The sequence below is a fragment of the Tachyglossus aculeatus genome, chromosome 22, assembly GCF_015852505.1.
Source record: "Tachyglossus aculeatus isolate mTacAcu1 chromosome 22, mTacAcu1.pri, whole genome shotgun sequence".
NCBI lineage: Eukaryota > Metazoa > Chordata > Mammalia > Monotremata > Tachyglossidae > Tachyglossus > Tachyglossus aculeatus.
Genome location: NC_052087.1, coordinates 53,734,112 through 53,753,948, shown reverse-complemented (window position 1 = coordinate 53,753,948; position 19,837 = coordinate 53,734,112). Strand labels below are relative to the sequence as shown.

The following is a 19,837-nucleotide window of genomic DNA, read 5'->3' as shown; positions in this document are numbered from 1 at the left end:
GACAGAAGAGAAAGAAACGCTTCCTTTATTTGTTTTTTGTTTTTGTGCGGTATCTATTAAACGCTTCCTCTGTGCCAAGCACCAGAATAAGCACTGGCTTAGATAGAAGAGAAGGAAACACTTCTTTTATTTTGTTCTTTGGTTTTGTACGGTATCTTTTAAATGCTTACTCTGTGCCGGCACTGGATTAAGCGCTGGTGTAGATAGAAGAGAAAGAAATGCTTCCTTTATTTGTTTTTTGTTTTTGTGCGGTATCTATTAAACGCTTCCTCTGTGCCAAGCACCAGAATAAGCACTGGCTTAGATAGAAGAGAAGGAAACACTTCCTTTTATTTTGTCCTTTGGTTTTGTACGGTATCTTTTAAACGCTTACTCTGTGCCGGCACTGGATTAAGCGCTGGTGTAGATAGAAGAGAAAGAAACGCGTCCTTTTTTTGTTTTTTGTTTTTGTGCGGTATCTATTAAACGCTGCCTCTGTGCCAAGCACCAGAATAAGCGCTGGCTTAGATAGAAGAGAAGGAAACACTTCCTTTTATTTTGTCCTTTGGTTTTGTACGGTATCTTTTAAACGCTTACTCTGTGCCGGCACTGGATTAAGCGCTGGTGTAGATAGAAGAGAAAGAAATGCTTCCTTTATTTGTTTTTTGTTTTTGTGCGGTATCTATTAAACGCTTCCTCTGTGCCAAGCACCAGAATAAGCACTGGCTTAGATAGAAGAGAAGGAAACACTTCCTTTTATTTTGTCCTTTGGTTTTGTACGGTATCTTTTAAACGCTTACTCTGTGCCGGCACTGGATTAAGCGCTGGTGTCGATAGAAGAGAAAGAAACGCTTCCTTTTATTTGTTTTTTGTTTTTGTGCAGTATCTATTAAACGCTTCCTCTGTGCCAAGCACCAGAATAAGCACTGGCTTAGATAGAAGAGAAGGAAACACTTCCTTTTATTTTGTTCTTTGGTTTTGTACGGTATCTTTTAAATGCTTACTCTGTGCCGGCACTGGATTAAGCGCTGGTGTAGATAGAAGAGAAAGAAACGCTTCCTTTATTTGTTTTTTGTTTTTGTGCGGTATCTATTAAATGCTTCCTCTGTGCCAAGCACCAGAATAAGCACTGGCTTAGATAGAAGAGAAGGAAACACTTCCTTTTATTTTGTCCTTTGGTTTTGTACGGTATCTTTTAAACGCTTACTCTGTGCCGGCACTGGATTAAGCGCTGGTGTCGATAGAAGAGAAAGAAACGCTTCCTTTTATTTGGTTTTTGTTTTTGTACGGTATCTATTAAACGCTTACTCTGCCAGGCACCAGAATAAGCGCTGGCGTAGACAGAAGAGAAGGAAACGCTTCCTTTTTTTTGTTTTTTTGTTTTTGTGCGATATTTGTGCGATATCTATTAAACGCTTACTCTCTGCCAGGCACCAGAATAAGCTCTGGTGTAGATAGAAGAGAACATAACATAAATGCCATCGTATTATTAGATGCCATCGTATAGTAACAACCGAGACTCTCCCTTTGTCCTCAGAGTGGCCCGGTAAGGCTGTTTGTGCCTTATAAACGACGCAAGAAGGAAAATGAAATGTCTTCCGCCGCCGTGAAGAAGGATTCCTCCAAAAACATCACTTTGCTCCCCGCAGCAAGTGCCACCACATGTAAGTCAAGTCAGGGAATGGGATTTACGGAGCATCTGCTGTACGCAGGGCACTGAGCTAAGCGCTTGGGAGAGGGCCATAGAACAGGCACATTCCCTGCCCACGACGAGCTGACCGTCTAGAGGACCGTCTAGAGACCAGAGGTATTTATTGAGCGCTTACGGTGCTCAGAGCGCTGGATAAACCGCTCGGGAGAGGATGATACGACAACCAACAGACGTGGTCCCTGCCCACGCCGAGCTGCCAGTCCAGAGGGGGAGGCAGACATGACGACTTGTACTTCCCAAGCGCTTAGTACAGTGCCCTGCACGCAGTAAGCGCTCAGTAAATACGATTGATTGATGAAGGGAAATAAAAAAAAATGACGGATGTGGACGTAAGTGGGATGAATAAAGAGAGAGCGAGTCAGGGAGACGCCGGAGGGAGTGGGAGAAGAGGAAATCAGGGAAGACCTCTTGGAGGAGGTGGGCCTTCAGTAAGGCCTTGAAGGGGGGAGAGTACCAGTTTGTGTGCAGAGCAGTGCACTATGTACTTGTAAGAGTAATAATAATAATAATAATAATGGCATTTATTAAGCCCTTACTATGCGCAAAGCACTGTTCTAAAGCGCTGGGGAGGTTACAGGGTGATCAGGTTGTCCCACGGGGGGCCCACAGTCTTCACCCCCCATTTCCCCAGTGCTTAAAACAGTGCTTTGCACATAGTAAGTGCTTAGGAAATGCCATCATCATCATTATTATTATTATTATTGTAACCTCCCCAGCGCTTAAAACCGTGCTTTGCACATAGTAAGCGCTTAACAAATGCCATCATCATCATTATTATTATTATTATTATTGTAACCTCCCCAGCGCTTAGAACCGTGCTTTGCACATAGTAAGTGCTTAGCAAATGCCATTATCATCATTATTATTATTGTAACCTCCCCAGCGCTTAGAACAGTGCTTTGCACATAGTAAGCGCTTAACATGCCATTATTATTATTATTATTATTATTATTTCCCAGATGAGGTCACTGAGGCCCAGAGAAGTGAAGTGACTTGCCCAAAGTCCCCCAGCTGACAAGTGGCAGAGGCGGGATTTGAACCCATGACCTCCAACTCCCAAGCCCGGGCTCTTTCCACTGAGCCACGCTGCTTCTCTGCACTGTAACAGACATGTTCCGTGCCCACAGCGAGCTTACAGTCTAGAGGGGGAGACGTTAATAGAGATGAATAAATTAGGGATGCGGGCATAAGTCGTGAGGGGCTGAGAGAGGGGCGATGAGCAAAGGGAGCGAGTTCGGGTGACACAGAAGGGAGTGGCAGAAGAGGAAGGCAGGGCAGGCCTCTTGGAGGAGATGGGCCTTCAATAAGGCCTTGAAGGAGGGAGAGTAATAATAATAATAATAATAATAATAATAATAATAATAATGATGATGGCATTTGTTAAGCGCTTACTCTGTGCAAAGCACTGTTCTGAGCGCTGGGGAGGATACAAGGTGATCAGGTTGCCCCCCATGGGGCTCACAGTCTTCATCCCCATTTCCCAGATGAGGTCACTGAGGCCCAGAGAAGTGAAGTGACTTGCCCAAAGTCCCCCAGCTGACAAGTGGCAGAGGCGGGATTTGAACCCATGACCTCCAACTCCAAAGCCCGGGCTCTTTCCACTGAGCCGCGCTGCTTCTCTGCACTGTAACAGACACGTTCCGTGCCCACAGCGAGCTTACAGTCTAGAGGGGGAGACATTAATAGAGATGAATAAATTAGGGATGCGGGCATAAGTCGTGAGGGGCTGAGAGAGGGGCGATGAGCAAAGGGAGCGAGTTCGGGTGACACAGAAGGGAGTGGCAGAAGAGGAAGGCAGGGCAGGCCTCTTGGAGGAGATGGGCCTTCAATAAGGCCTTGAAGGAGGGAGAGTAATAATAATAATAATAATAATAATAATAATAATGATGATGATGATGGCATTTGTTAAGCGCTTACTATGTGCAAAGCACTGTTCTGAGCGCTGGGGAGGATACAAGGTGATCAGGTTGCCCCCCATGGGGCTCACAGTCTTCATCCCCATTTCCCAGATGAGGTCACTGAGGCCCAGAGAAGTGAAGTGACTTGCCCAAAGTCCCCCAGCTGACAAGTGGCAGAGGCGGGATTTGAACCCATGACCTCCAACTCCAAAGCCCGGGCTCTTTCCACTGAGCCACGCTGCTTCTCTGCACTGTAACAGACACATTCCATGCCCACAGCGAGCTTACCGTCTAGAGGGGGAGACATTAATAGAGATGAATAAATTAGGGATTCGGGCATAAGTCGTGAGGGGCTGAGAGGGGGGCGATGTGTAAAGGGAGCGAGTTCGGGTGACACAGAAGGGAGTGGCAGAAGAGGAAGGCAGGGCAGGCCTCTTGGAGGAGATGGGCCTTCAATAAGGCCTTGAAGGGGGGAGAGTAATAATAATAATAATAATAACAATAATAATAATAATAATAATGGCATTTGTTAAGCACTTACTATGTGCAAAGCACTGTTCTAAGTGCTGGGGAGGATACAAGGTGATCACGTGGGGCTCACAGTCTTCGTCCCCATTTTCCAGATGAGGGAACTGAGGCCCAGAGAAGTGAAGTGACTTGCCCAAAGTCCCCCAGCTGGCAGTTGTCGGAGCCGGGATTTGAACCCACGACCCCTGACTCCCAAGCCCGGGCCCTTTCCACTGAGCCACGCTGCTTCTCCACTATTCATTCAGTTGTGTTTATTGAGCGCTTACTGTGTGCAGAGCACCGTACTAATCAATCAATCAGTCGTATTTATTGAGCGCTTACTGCGTGCAGAGCACTGGACTAAGCGCTTGGGAAGTACAAGTTGGCAACATCTAGAGACAGTCCCTACCCAACAGTGGGCTCACAGTCTAAAAGGGGGAGATGGAGAACAAAACCAAACATACTAACAAAATAAAATAAATAGAATAGATATGTACAAGTAAAATAAATAAATAAATATTGACTGAGCCCCTTCCTTCCTCTCCCCCTCGTCCCCCTCTCCATCCCCCCCATCTTACCTCCTTCCCTTCCCCACAGCACCTGTTTATATGTATATATGTTTGTACAGATTTATTACTCTATTTATTTATTTATTTATTTATTTTACTTGTACAAATCTATTCTATTTATTTTATTTTGTTAGTATGTTTGGTTTTGTTCTCTGTCTCCCCCTTTTAGACTGTGAGCCCACTGTTGGGTAGGGACTGTCTCTATACGTTGCCAATTTGTACTTCCCAAGCGCTTAGTCCAGTGCTCTGCACATAGTAAGCGCTCAATAAATACGATTGATGATGAAATCGAGTAATAAATATGTGCAAACATATATACATATATACAGGTGCTGTGGGGAAGGGAGGGAGGTAAGATGGGGGGATGGAGAGGGGGACGAGGGGGAGAGGAAGGAAGGGGCTCAGTCTGGGAGGGCCTCCTGGAGGAGGTGAGCTCTCTGTAGGGCCTTGAAGGGAGGAAGAGAGCGAGCTTGGCGGATGGGCAGAGGGATTGAGGGCATTCCAGGCCAGGGGGAGGACGTGGGGAAGTTTGTGTACACAGCTAGTTTGTGTACAGAGCAGGGTACTTGTAGGAGCCCAGTATTACGGACACATTCCGCGCCCACGACGAGCTTACAGTCTAGAGGGGGGAGATGGACATCAGTGGAAATGAGTAAATGATGGAGAAGGGCAAAGGTGGTGAGGGGCGGAGGAAGAGCGAAGGGAGAGAGGGTGACGCAGAAGGGAGGGGAAGACGAGGGAAAGGGGGGCTTAGTCCGGGCAGCCCCCCATTTCTGCCGCTCTTTGCAGTCACGGTGACCCCCGGACAGATCACTACCTCCGGCGCGCTGACTTTTGACCGGGCATCGACCGTGGAGGCCACGGCCATCATCTCGGAAAGCCCAGCCCAGGGCGACGTCTTCACCGGCCCTGCCGGTGAGTACCCGGGCAGACGGCGGCGCGCGGAAGGCCCGCCGGTAACCGCCCCCCCGGCTTTCTTTCTTTCTTTCAGTCGGATTTATTGAGCGCTTACTATGTGCGGAGCACTTGGGAAGTCCAAGTCGGCAACCTAGAGAGACGGTCCCCACCCAACGACGGGCTCACGGTCTCGAAGATTATTTGCTGTGGCAACTTTCTGCTCTTTTAAATGATTTCCGAGATGAACTTGCACATATTTACTATTCTATTTATTTTGTCAGTGATAATGATAGCATTTATTAAGCGCTTACTAAGTACAAAGCACTTTTCTAAGCGCTGGGGAGGTTAACAAGGTGATGAGGTTGGCCCACGGGGGGGATCACAGTCTCCATCCCCATTTTGCAAGATGAGGTAACTGAGGCGCGGAGAAGTGAAGTGACTGGGCCAAAAGTCACACAGGTGATAAGTGGTGGGGCCGGGATTTGAACCCATGACCTCCGACTCCAAAGCCCGGGCTCTTTCCACTGAGCCACGCTGCTGCAATAGTTACTTCTATTTGTTCTGATGACACCCGACCACATGTTTTGTTTTGTCGTCTGTCTCCCCCTTCTAGCCTGTGAGCCCGTCATTGGGTAGGGACCGTCCCTATATGTTGCCAACTTCTACTTCCCGAGCGCTTAGTCCAGTGCTCCGCACACAATAAGCGCTCAATAAATACGATTGAATGAATGAATCCTCTGGGGTTTTACCAAGAATGACTCGGTTTGCAAATTGATAAGAATTAGCGACATCTTACTGGGCTGACTGTGCATTTAACTGAGAATTTAATTGCGAATCAGTAACCTTATTTGTGATAGAGAGTCCCACGTGCTGGCTGCACATCGTGAATACGTGCCCCCAAATCTAGTTGTAATAATGATAGTAATAATAATAATGATGATGATGGTATTTGTTAAGCGCTTACCGTGTGCCAAGCACTGTTCTGAGCGATGGGGGAGATACAAGGCGATTAGGTTGTCCCACGCGGGCTTTCAAGGTCCCACAGGGACGCCGTGGCCAGTACAGTGCTCTGCACATAGTAAGCGCTCAATAAATACGATTGATGACGATTGATGATGATGGCAAGCCCTACGCCTCCGAGAGACCTTCCCTGATTAAGGCTCTTCAGTTCCCTATCCGCCTCCCCTCCGCGTCGACGAGGAACTTGGCCCTCACCAAGGGCTAGACTGTGAGCCCACTGTTGGGTCGGGACCGTCTCTATATATTGCCAACTTGTACTTCCCTAGCGCTTAGTACAGTGCTGTGCACGCAGTAAGCGCTCAATAAATACGATTGATTGATTGATTGATCCCCTTAATAATAATAATAATGAGAAGCAACGTGACTCAGTGGAAAAGAGCCCGGGCTTTGGAGTCAGAGGTCAGGGGTTCAAATCCCGGCCCTGCCACTTGTCAGCTGGGTGACTTTGGGCAAGTCTCTGGGCCTCAGTTCCCTCACCTGGAAAATGGGGATTCATTCAGTCGTATTTATTGAGCGCTTACTGTGTGCGGAGCACTGGACTAAGCGCTTGGGAAGTCCAAGTTGGCAACATATAGAGCGGGTCCCTACCCAACAGCGGGCTCACAGTGTAGAGGGGGGAGACAGACAACAAAACAAAACGTGTGGTCAGGTGTCGAGTCATCAGAACAAGTAGAAGTAAAGCTAGATGCAGCGTGGCTCAGTGGAAAGAGCCCGGGCTTGGGAGTCAGAAGTCATGGGTTCAAATCCCGACTCCGCCACTTACCAGCTGTGTGACTTTTGGGCAAGTCACTTCACTTCTCTGCGTCTCAGTTACCTCATCTGTAAAATGGGGATGAAGACTGTGAGCCCCCTGTGGGACAACCTGATCACCTTGTATCCTCCCCAGCACTTAGAACAGTGCTTTGCACATAGTAAGCGCTTAATAAATACCATTATTATTATTATTAATAACAGTGATGGTAATGATGGTGATGGTATTCGTTAGGCACTTACTATTTGCCAAGCACTGTTCTAAGCACTGGGGTTGATGCAGGGATATCAGGTTGTCCCCCGTGGGGCTCACAGTCTTCATCCCCATTTGACAGATGAGGTAACGGAGGCCCAGAGAATCAATCAATCAATCAATCGTATTTATTGAGCGCTTACTGGGTGCAGAGCACTGGGCTAAGCGCTTGGGAAGTACAAGTTGGCAACATCTAGAGACAGTCCCTACCCAACAGTAGTCTCACAGTCTAGAAGGGGGAGACAGAGAACAAAACAAAACATATTAACCCAATAAAATAAATATGTACAAGTAAGTGAGGAGGTGAGCGGCGGCAGAGGAGCGGAGGGTGCGGGCTGGGCTGGAGAAGGACAGAAGGGACGGGAGGTAGAAGGGGGCGAGGGGATGGACGGCTTGGAATCGATCAATCAATCAGTTGTATTTATTGAGCGCTTACTGTGTGCAGAGCACTGGACTAAGCGCTTGGGAAGTCCAGGTTGGCAACATCTAGAGACGGTCCCTACCCAACAGTGCGCTCACAGTCTAGAAGGGGGAGACAGACAACAAAACCAAATGTATTAACAAAATACGTTTGTTATAATATTAATATTATAAAATTAATATTAAGCATTTATTAATAAAATAAATAGACTAGATATGGACAAGTAAAATAAATAAATAGAGTAATAAATCTGTACAAACATATATACATATATACAGGTGCTGTGGGGAAGGGAAGGAGGTAAGATGGGGGGAGATGGAGAGGGGGATGAGGGGGAGAGGAAGGAAGGGGCTGAGTGTGGGAAGGCCTCCTGGAGGAGGTGAGCTCTCAGTAGGGCCTTGAAGGGAGGAAGAGAGCGAGCTTGGTGGATGGGCGGAGGGATTGGGGGCATTCCGGGCCCGGGGGAGGACGTGGGCCGGGGGTCGATGGTGGGATATGTTGCCAACTTGTACTTCCCAAGCGCTTAGTACAGTGCTCTGCACACAGTAAGCGCTCAGTAAATACGATTGATTGATTGATTGATTGACAGGCATGAATGAGGTACGGTGAGAAGATTAGCGGTGGCAGAGGAGCGGAGGGTGCGGGCTGGGCTGGAGAAGGAGAGAAGGGACGGGAGGGAGGAGGGGGCCAGGGGATGGATGGATGGATGGATGGACAGCCTGGAAGCCCAGGGGGAGGAGTTTCCGCCTGATGCGTAGGTTGATTGGTAGCCACTGGAGATTTGTGAGGAGGGGAGTGATATGCCCAGAGCGTTTCTGGACAAGGACAGTCCGGGCAGTGGCGTGAAGTACAGAGCCATGCTGAGGGCCAGAGAAGTGAAGCCTCCCCCCTTCTAGACTGTGAGCCCACTGTTGAGTAGGGACCGTCTCTAGATGCTGCCAACCTGTACTTCCCAAGTGCATAGTCCAGTGCTCTGCACACAGTAAGCTCTCAATAAATATGACTGAATGAATGAATGTTGCCAACTTGTACTTCCCAAGCGCTTAGTCCAGTGCTCTGCACACAGTAAGCACTTCAATAAATATGATTGAATGAATGAATGAAAGTGAAGTCTCCCCCTTCTAGACTGTGAGCCCACTGTTGGGTAGGGACTGTCTCTAGATGTTGCCAACCTGTACTTCCCAAGCGCTTAGTCCAGTGCTCTGCACACAGTAAGCGCTCAATAAATACGAATGAATGAATGAATGAATGAATGAATGAAAGTGCCTCGCCCAACGTCACCCAGCTGACAAGGGGCGAAGCCGGGATGAGAACCCAGGTCCTTCTGAGTCCCAGGCCTGGGCTCTAACCAGCAGGCCACGCTGCCTCTCTTCCAACTTGTACTTCCCAAGCGCTTAGTACAGTGCTCCGCACACAGTAAGCGCTCAATAAATACGATTGATTGATTGATTAAGCAGGGTGATGCGTCCCCCGGCCCCACAGCACTTACGTCCCTGTATCCCTAAACTCTTACTGATTCTTTCATCCGGGAAGGAGCACGGCCTAAGAGCACACAGGCCTGGGTGTCGGAGGTCATGGGTTCTAATCCTGGCTCCACCACGCATCTGCTGGGTGACCTTGGGCAAGTCACTTCATTTTTTTTTTTTGATGGCATTTATTAAGCGCTTACTATGTGCAAAGCACTGTTCTAAGCACTGGATTTCTCTGGGCCTCGGTTACCTCGTCATTAATACGGGGATTAAGAGTGTGGTAAATGGACGGCGTGCAACCCGATTAGCTTGGACCGGGTTAGCTTAGAGAAGCAGCGTGGCTCAGTGGAAAGAGCCTGGGCTTTGGAGTCAGAGGTCATGGGTTCAAATCCTGCCTCCGCCACTTGTCACCTGTGTGACTTTGGGCAAGTCACTCCACTTCTCCGGGCCTCAGCTCCCTCATCTGTAAAATGGGGATGAAGACTGTGAGCCCCCCGTGGGACAACCTGATCACCTTGTATTCTCCCCCAGCGCTTAGAACAGTGCTTTGCACATAGTAAGCGCTTAATAAATGCCATCATTATTATAAGCGCTTAGTACAGTGCTCTGCACACAGTAAGCGCTCAATAAATACGATTGATGGTTATTATTGGATCGACCTCCAAAGGGGATTCAATCCCTGTTCTCCTTCCCCTTTAGGCTGGGAGCCCCATATGGCTCGAAAAGCAGCGTGGCTCCGCGGAAAGAGGGCGGGCTTTGGCGTCAGAGGTCATGGGTTCGAATCCCAAGTCCGCCACTTGTCAGCTGGGTGACTTTGGGCAAGTCACTTCACTTCTCTGGGCCTCAGTTCCCTCATCTGTAGAATGGGGATGAAGACTGTGAGCGCCCCATGGGACAACCTGATCACCTTGTATTCTCCCCCAGCGCTTAGAACAGTGCTTTGCACATAGTAAGCGCTTAATAAATGCCATCATTATTATAAGCACTTAGTACAGTGCTCTGCACACAGTAAGCGCTCAATAAATACGATTGATGGTTATTATTGGATCGACCTCCAAAGGGGATTCAATCCCTGTTCTCCTTCCCCTTTAGGCTGGGAGCCCCATATGGCTCGAAAAGCAGCGTGGCTCCGCGGAAAGAGGGCGGGCTTTGGCGTCAGAGGTCATGGGTTCGAATCCCAAGTCCGCCACTTGTCAGCTGGGTGACTTTGGGCAAGTCACTCCACTTCTCCGGGCCTCAGCTCCCTCATCTGTAAAATGGGGATGAAGACTGTGAGCCCCCCGTGGGACAACCTGATCACCTTGTATTCCCCCCCAGCGCTTAGAACAGTGCTTTGCACATAGTAAGCGCTTAATAAATGCCATCATTATTATAAGCGCTTAGTACAGTGCTCTGCACACAGTAAGCGCTCAATAAATACGATTGATGATTATTATTGGATCGACCTCCAAAGGGGATTCAACCCCTGTTCTCCTTCCCCTTTAGGCTGGGAGCCCCATATGGCTCGAAAAGCAGCGTGGCTCCGTGGAAAGAGGGCGGGCTCTGGCGTCAGAGGTCATGGGTTCGAATCCCAAGTCCATCACTTGTCAGCCGGGTGACTTTGGGCAAGTCACTCCACTTCTCCGGGCCTCAGTTCCCTCATCTGTAAAATGGGGATGAAGACTGTGAGCCCCACCTGGGACAACCTGATCACCTTATAGCTCCCGCAGCGCTTAGAACAGTGCTTGGCTCATAGTAAGCACTTAATAAATACCATCATTATTATTATTATTATTATTATTATATGGAGCAGGGACTTTGAACAACCTGATCAACTTGTATCTACCCTAGTGCTTAGAACAGCGGTTGACATGTAGTAATCCCTTTTTTTATGGTATTTATTAAGTGAGGCTTACTATGCGAGCCCCACGTGAGACAACCTGATTACCTTGTATCCCCCCCAGCGCTTAGAACAGTGCTTGGCACATAGTATATACCTGTATATATGTATATATGTTTGTACATATTTATTACTCTATTTTTTTTACTTGTACATATCTATTCTATTTATTTTATTTTGTTAGTATGTTTGGTTTTGTCTCCCCCTTTTAGACTGTGAGCCCACTGTTGGGTAGGGACTATCTCTATATGTTGCCAACTTGTACTTCCCAAGCGCTTAGCCCAGTGCTCTGCACACAGTAAGCGCTCAATAAATACGATTGATGATGATGGTGATAGTAGGCGCTTAGCAAATACCATAATTGTTATTATTGCTGTTACGTGGCAGGCACGGTCCTGACTGCCGAAATAGATCCAAGCTGATCAATCAATCAATCAATCAATCGTATTTATTGAGCACTTACTATGTGCAGAGCACTGTACTAAGCGCTTGGGAAGTACAAATTGGCATCACATAGAGACAGTCCCTACCCAACAGTGGGCTCACAGTCTAAAAGGGGGAGACAGAGAACAGAACCAAACATACCAACAAAATAAAATAAGTAGGATAGAAATGTACAAGTAAAATAAATAAATGAATAAATAAATAGAGTAATAAATATGTACAACCATATATACATATATACAGGTGCTGTGGGGAAGGGAAGGAGGTAAGACGGGGGGATGGAGGGGGGACGAGGGGGAGAGGAAAGAAGGGGCTCAGTCTGGGAAGGCCTCCTGGAGGAGGTGAGCTCTCAGCAGGGCCGGATCCGGTTGGACACAATCCACGTCCCACGTGGGGCTCCCAGTCCTCATCCCCATTTGACAGATGAGGGAACTGAGGCTCCGAGAAGTGAAGTGACTCGTCCAAGGTCGCACAGCAGACGAGTGGCGGAGCCGGGATTAGAACCCAGGTCCTCTGATTCCCAGGCCCGGGCTCTAGCCAGCAGGCCACGCTGCTACTTAGGACCACCTGTTGTCAGAGAAGCAGCGTGGCTCGGTGGAAAGAGCCCGGGCTTTGGCGGCAGAGGTCATGGGTTCAAATCCTGGCTCCACCAACTGTCAGCTGGGTGACTTTGGGCCAGTCACTTCACGTCTCCGTGCCTCAGTCTGTAAAATGAGAAGCAGCGTGTTGCAGTGGAAAGAGCCCGGGCTTTGGAGTCCGAGGTCATGGGTTCAAATGCCGGCTCCGCCACTTGTCAGCTGGGTGACTCTGGGCAAGTCACTTCACTTCTCTGGGCCTCAGTTCCCTCATCTGGAAAATGGGGATGAAGACTGTGAGCCCCTGTGGGACAACCTGATCACCTTGTACCCTCCCCAGCGCCTAGAACAGTGCTTTGCACATAGTAAGCGCTTAATAAATGCCATTATTATTATTATTATTGTAAAATGGGGATCATCATCATCATCAATCGTATTTATTGAGCACTTACTGTGTGCAGAGCACTGTACTAAGCGCTTGGGAAGTACAAGTTGGTAACATATAGAGACAGTCCCTACCCAACAGTGGGCTCACGAGGGACCACCTGATCACCTTGTAACCTCCCCAGCGCTTAGAACAGTGCTTTGCCGTTATTCATTCATTCATTCATTCATTCAATTGTATTTATTGAGCGCTTACTGTGTGCAGAGCACTGTACTAAGCGAATGGGAAGTCCAAGTTGGCGACATATAGAGACGGTTCCTACCCAACATTGGGCTCACGGTCTAGAAGGGGGAGACAGAGAACAAAACAAAACATAGTAACAAAATAAAATAAATAGAATAAATATGTACAAATAAAATAAATAGAGTAATAAATACGTATAAACATATAATTATTATCCCAACAGGGCAAGAGGCAGGTATCCAGCAGCCTTGCCGGGGGCGACAGCCAGAGCCTCACTACCCCAGTTACCAGGACAACTGCCCCATCTCGCCCTTTCCAGAAGCCGCGCTGCCCACCTCCCACCCCAAAATCGGTGAGTCAGGCACAGGGGGTAAGGGGGCGATTGGTATTTAATAATAATAATAATAATAATAATAATAACATTTATTAAGCGCTTACTATGTGCAAAGCACTGTTCTAAGCGCTGGGGAGGTTGCAAGGTGTCCCCCTCCTCCCCCTCCCCATCCCCCCTCGCCTTACCTCCTTCCCCTCCCCACAGCACCTGTATATATGTATATACGTTTGTACATATTTTTATACTCTATTTATTTATTTGATTTATTTGTACATATCTATTCTATTTACTTTATTTTGTTAGTATGTTTGGTTTTGTTCTCCGTCTACCCCCTTTTAGACTGTGAGCCCACTGTTGGGTAGGGACTGTCTCTATATGTTGCCAATTTGTACTTCCCAAGCGCTTAGTACAGCGCTCTGCACATAGTAAGCGCTCAATAAATACGATTGATGATGATGATGATGATGTATATATGTATATATGTTTGTACATATTTATTACTCTATTTGTACATATTTATTCTATTTATTTTATTTTATTAATACGTTTTGTTTCGTTCTCTGTCTCCCCCTTCTCGACTGTGAGCCCGCTGTTGGGTAGGGACCGGCTCTATATTGTTGTCAACTCGGACTTCCCAAGCGCTTAGTCCAGTGCTCTGCACACAGTAAGCGCTCAATAAATACGATGGAATGAATGAATGAAGGTGATCAGGTTGTCCCACGAGGGGCTCACAACTGTGTGCTAAGCGCCGAGCTAGATACAAAAGTAATCAGGTCGGGCACGGTCCCTATCCCCCGTGGGGCTCACGGTCTAAGGAGGATGGGGAGAAGAGGGATTAAATCCCCATTTTGCAGATGAGGGAACCGAGGCCCAGGGCAGTGAAGCAGAGAAGCAGCGTGGCTCAGTGGAAAGAGCCCGGGCTTTGGAGTCAGAGGTCATGGGTTCCAATCTCAGCTCCAGCAATTAATTAATTAATAATTGATGGCATTTATTAAGCGCTTACTGTGTGCAGTGCACTGTTCTAATTCAATCAAGCAATCAATCAATCAATCAATCGTATTTATTGAGCGCTTACTATGTGCAGAGCACTGTACTAAGCGCTTGGGAAGTACAAATTGGCATCACATAGAGATAGTCCCTACCCAACAGTGGGCTCACAGTCTAAAAGGGGGAGACAGAGAACAGAACCAAACATACCAACAAAATAAAATAAGTAGGATAGAAATGTACAAGTAAAATAAATAAATAAATAGAGTAATAAATAGAGTAATAAATAGAGTAATAAATTCAATCAATCAATCAATCAATCGTATTTATTGAGCGCTTACTGTGTGCAGAGCACTGTACTAAGCGCTTGGGAAGTACAAGCTGGCAACATAGAGACAGTCCCTACCCAACAGTGGGTTCACAGTCTAGAAGGGGGCTGTGTCAGCTGGGTGACTTCGGGCCAGTTACTTCACTTCTCTGGGCCTCATTAACCTCATCGGTAAAGTGGGGATGAAGACTGTGAGCCCCCCGTGGGACAACCTGATCACACTGTACCCTCCCCAGCGCTTAGACCAGTGCTTTGCTCATAGTAAGAGCTTAATAGAAATGCCATTATAAAAATGGAAGTGACTTCCCCGCGGTCACACAGCGGGCAAGTGGCGGAGCCGGGATTAGAACCCACGGCCTCTGACTCCCAAGCAGCGTGGCTCGGTGGAAAAGAGCCCGGGCTTTGGAGTCAGAGGTCATGGGTTCCAATCTCGGCTCCGCTAATTAATTAATTAATTGATGGCATTTATTAAGCGCTTACTGTGTGCAGTGCACTGTTCTAGTTGTCAGCTGTGTGACTTCGGGCCAGTCACTTCACTTCTCTGGGCCTCAACTGTAAAGTGGGGATGAAGACTGTGAGCCCCCCCGTGGGACAACCTGATGACACTGTAACCTCCCCAGCGCTTAGACCAGTGCTCTGCACATAGTAAGCGCTTAATAGAAATGCCATTATAAAAAGGGAAGTGACTTCCCCGCGGTCACACAGCAGGCAAGTGGCGGAGCCGGGATTAGAACCCACGGCCGCTGCCTCCCAAGCAGCGTGGCTCGGTGGAAAAGAGCCCGGGCTTTGGAGTCAGAGGTCATAGGTTCCAATCTCAGCTCCAGCAATTAATTAATTAATTGATGGCATTTATTAAGCACTTACTGTGTGCAGTGCACTGTTCTAATTGTCAGCTGTGTGACTTCGGGCCAGTTACTTCTATCAATCAATCAATCATATTTATTGAGCGCTTACTGTGTGCAGAGCACTGTACTAAGCACTTGGGAAGTACAAGTTGGCAGCATGTAGAGACGGTCTCTACCCACCAGTGGGCTCACAGTCTAAAAGGGGGAGACAGAGAACAAAACCAAACATACTAACAAAATAAAATAAATAGAATAGATATGTACAGGTAAAATAAATAAATAGAGTAATAAATATGTACAAACGTATATACAGGTGCTGTGGGGAAGGGAAGGAGGTAAGATGGGGGGACGGAGAAGGGGGGCTTAATAAATGCCATCATTATTATTATTATTATTAATGGACACGATGGAATGCATGAAAGAGATGCGAGGCAATCAATCAATCGTATTTATTGAGCGCTTACTGTGTGCAAAGCACTGTACTAAGCGCTTGGGAAGTACAACTTGGCAACATATAGAGACGGTCCCTACCCAACAGTGGGCTCACAGTCTAGAAGGGGGAGACAGAGAACAAAACCAAACATACTAATAAAATAAATAGAATAGATATGTACAAGTAAAATAAATAAATAAATATGTACAAGAGACCCACTTCAATTGTCAGCTGTGTGACTTTGGGCCAGTCACTTCACTTCTCTGGGCCTCATTAACCTCATCGGTAAAGTGGGGATGAAGACTGTGAGCCCCCCGTGGGACAACCTGATCACACTGTACCCTCCCCAGCGCTTAGACCAGTGCTCTGCACATAGTAAGCGCTTAATAAAAATGCCATTATAAATAGGGACGTGACTTCCCCGCGGTCACACAGCAGGCAAGTGGCGGAGCCGGGATTAGAACCCACGGCCTCTGACTCCCAAGCAGCGTGGCTCAGTGGAAAAGAGCCCGGGCTTTGGAGTCAGAGGTCATGGGTTCCAATCTCGGCTCCGCTAATTAATTAATTAATTGATGGCATTTATTAAGCACTTACTGTGTGCAGTGCACTGTTCTAATTGTCAGCTGTGTGACTTTGGGCCAGTCACTTCACTTCTCTGGGCCTCATTAACCTCATCGGTAAAATGGGGATGAAGACTGTGAGCCCCCCGTGGGACAACCTGATCACACTGTAACCTCTCCAGCGCTTAGACCAGTGCTCTGCACATAGTAAGCGCTTAATAAAAATGCCATTATAAATAGGGAAGTGACTTCCCCGCGGTCACACAGCGGGCAAGTGGCGGAGCCGGGATTAGAACCCATGGCCTCTGACTCCCAAGCAGCCGTGCGGCTCAGTGGAAAAGAGCCCGGGCTTTGGAGTCGGAGGTCATGGGTTCCAATCTCGGCTCCAGCAATTAATTAATTAATTGATGGCATTTATTAAGCGCTTACTGTGTGCAGTGCACTGTTCTAGTTGTCAGCTGTGTGACTTCAGGCCAGTCACTTCACTTCTCTGGGCCTCATTAACCTCATCGGTAAAGTGGGGATGAAGACTGTGAGCCCCCCGTGGGACAACCTGATCACACTGTAACCTCCCCAGCGCTTAGACCAGTGCTTTGCACATAGTAAGCGCTTAATAAAATTGCCATTATAAATAGGGAAGTGACTTCCCCGCGGTCACACAGCAGGCAAGTGGCGGAGCCGGGATTAGAACCCACGGCCTCTGACTCCCAAGCAGCGTGGCTCAGTGGAAAAGAGCCCGGGCTTTGGAGTCAGAGGTCATGGGTTCCAATCTCGGCTCCAGCAATTAATTAATTAATTAATTGGTCATGGGTTCCAGTCAGAGGTCATGGGTTCAAATCCCGGCTCCGCCAATTGTCAGCTGTGGGACTTTGGGCAAGTCACTTCACTTCTCTGAGCCTCAGTTACCTCATCTGTAAAATGAGGATTAAGACTGTGAGCCCCACGGGGGACAACCTGATCACCTTGTAACCTCCCCAGCGCTTAGAACAGTGCTTTGCGCATAGTAAGCGCTTAATAAATGTCATTATTATTATTATTAATATAAACCAGGCTGCTTCTCCTTCCAGCCCAGATTAAAACCCCGACTCTTGCTCTGTCCCACGCCTTATTCCTTATTCTTGCTCCCGCCCCACTTGCGAATGTAATTCAGCGACTGAAGCCTTCAGGTCTTATTGCAAAGAATCGGGTCGCAGTTCCTCCTAATTAACACTTCTAAAATTAACGAATCTTCTCGATCAAAGTGCTGAACTTGGCTGATGCTGCCACGGTGGAAAAAACCTCAACTTTTGGGCCTCGGTATTTAATGTGGCTCTACTGATGCACAGGCAACGTGAGCAGGGTTCATAATAATAATTATGGTATTTGTTCACTGTCGTATTTATCAATCAATCAATCGTATTTATTGAGCGCTTACTGTGTGCAGAGCACTGGACTAAGCGCTTGGGAAGTACAAGTTGGCAACATCTAGAGACGGTCCCTACCCAACGGTGAGCTCACAGTCTAGAAGGGGGGAGACAGAGAACAAAACCAAACATATTAACTAAATAAAATAAATAGAATAGATATGTACAAGTAAAATAAATAAATAACTATTTATTTATCGTATTTATCGAGCGCTTACTGTGTGCAGAGCACTGTATTAAGCGCTTGGAAAGTACAATTCGACAACCTCTACCTGTTTAATGTGGCTCTCATAGGTTTACTGATACACAGGCGACGTGGGCAGGGTTCATAATAATAATTATGGTATTTATTCATTGTCGTATTTATCAATCAATCAATCGTATTTATTGAGCGCTTACTGTGTTGAGAGCACTGTACTAAGCGCTTGGGAAGTACAAGTACAGCACATAGAGACAGTCCCTACCCAACGGTGGGCTCACAGTCTATAAGGGGGAGACAGAAAACAAAACCAAACATATTAACAAAATAAAATAAATAGAATAGATATGTACAAGTAAAATAAATGAATAAATAAATAAATATTTATTTATCGTATTTATCGAGCGCTTACTGTGTGCAGAGCACTGTATTAAGCACTTGGAAAGTACAATTGGGCAACAGATAGAGACAATCTCTACCTGTTTAATGTGGCTCTCTTAGGTTTACTGATACACAGGCGACGTGGGAAGGGTTCATAATAATAATTATGGTATTTATTCACTGTCGTATCTATTGAGCGCTTACTGTGTGCAGAGCACTGTATTAAGCGCTTGGAAAGTACAATTCGACAACAGATAGAGACAGTCTCTACCTGTTTAATGTGGCTGTCTTAGGTTTACTGATACACAGGCGACGTGGGCAGGGTTCATAATAATAATTATGGTATTTATTCACTGTCGTATTAATCAATCAATCATATTTATTGAGCACTTACTGTGTGCAGAGCACTGTACTAAGCACTTGGGAAGTACAAGTTGGCAACATATAGAGACGGTCCCTACCCAACGGTGGGCTCACAGTCTAGAAGGGGGAGAAAGAGAACAAAACCAAACATATTAACAAAATAAAATAAATAGAACAGATATGTACAAGTAAAATAAATAAATAAATAAATATTTATTTATTGTATTTATCGAGCGCTTACTGTGTGCAGAGCACTGTATTAAGCGCTTGGAAAGTACAATTCAGCTACAGATAGAGACAATCCCTACTTGTTTAATGTGGCTGTCTTAGGTTTACTGATACACAGGCAACGTGGGCAGGGTTCATAATAATAATTATGGTATTTATTCACTGTCGTATTTATTGAGTGCTTACTGTGTGCAGAGCACTGTATTAAGCGCTTGGAAAGTACAATTCGGCAACAGATAGAGACAATCTCTACCTGTTTAATGTGGCTGTCTTAGGTTTACTGATACACAGGCGACGTGGGAAGGGTTCATAATAATAATTACGGGATTTATTCATTGTCGTATTTATCAATCAATCAATCGCATTTATTGAGCGCTTACTGTGTGCAGAGCACTGGACTAAGCGCTTGAGAAGTCCAAGTTGGCAACATATAGAGACGGTCCCTACCCAACAGTGGGCTCACAGTCTAGAAGGGGGAGACAGAGAACAAAGCCAAACATATTAACAAAATAAAATAAATAGAACAGATATGTACAAGTAAAATAAATAAATAAATAAATATTTATTTATTGTATTTATTGAGTGCTTACTGTGTGCAGAGCACTGTATTAAGCGCTTGGAAAGTACAATTTGGCAACAGATAGAGACAATCTCTACCTGTTTAATGTGGCTCTCTTAGGTTTACTGATACACAGGCGACGTGGGAAGGGTTCGTAATAATAATTAGGGTATTTATTCATTGTTGTATTTATCGAGCGCTTACTGTGTGCAGGGCA

General features: G+C 46.6%; 1 protein-coding gene across 1 annotated transcript in view; it reads left to right on the top strand.

Annotated features, from left to right (window-relative positions):
• DEAF1 (DEAF1 transcription factor) overlaps positions 1–19,837 on the top strand; it is a 103,539-nt gene that overhangs the window by 39,436 nt on the left and 44,266 nt on the right. Inside the window, exons 7-9 of the mRNA XM_038765182.1 lie at positions 1,517–1,643; positions 5,454–5,579; positions 13,224–13,352. Coding sequence (XP_038621110.1) covers positions 1,517–1,643; positions 5,454–5,579; positions 13,224–13,352 — 382 coding nt within the window. The remainder of the gene's footprint in view (positions 1–1,516; positions 1,644–5,453; positions 5,580–13,223; positions 13,353–19,837) is intronic.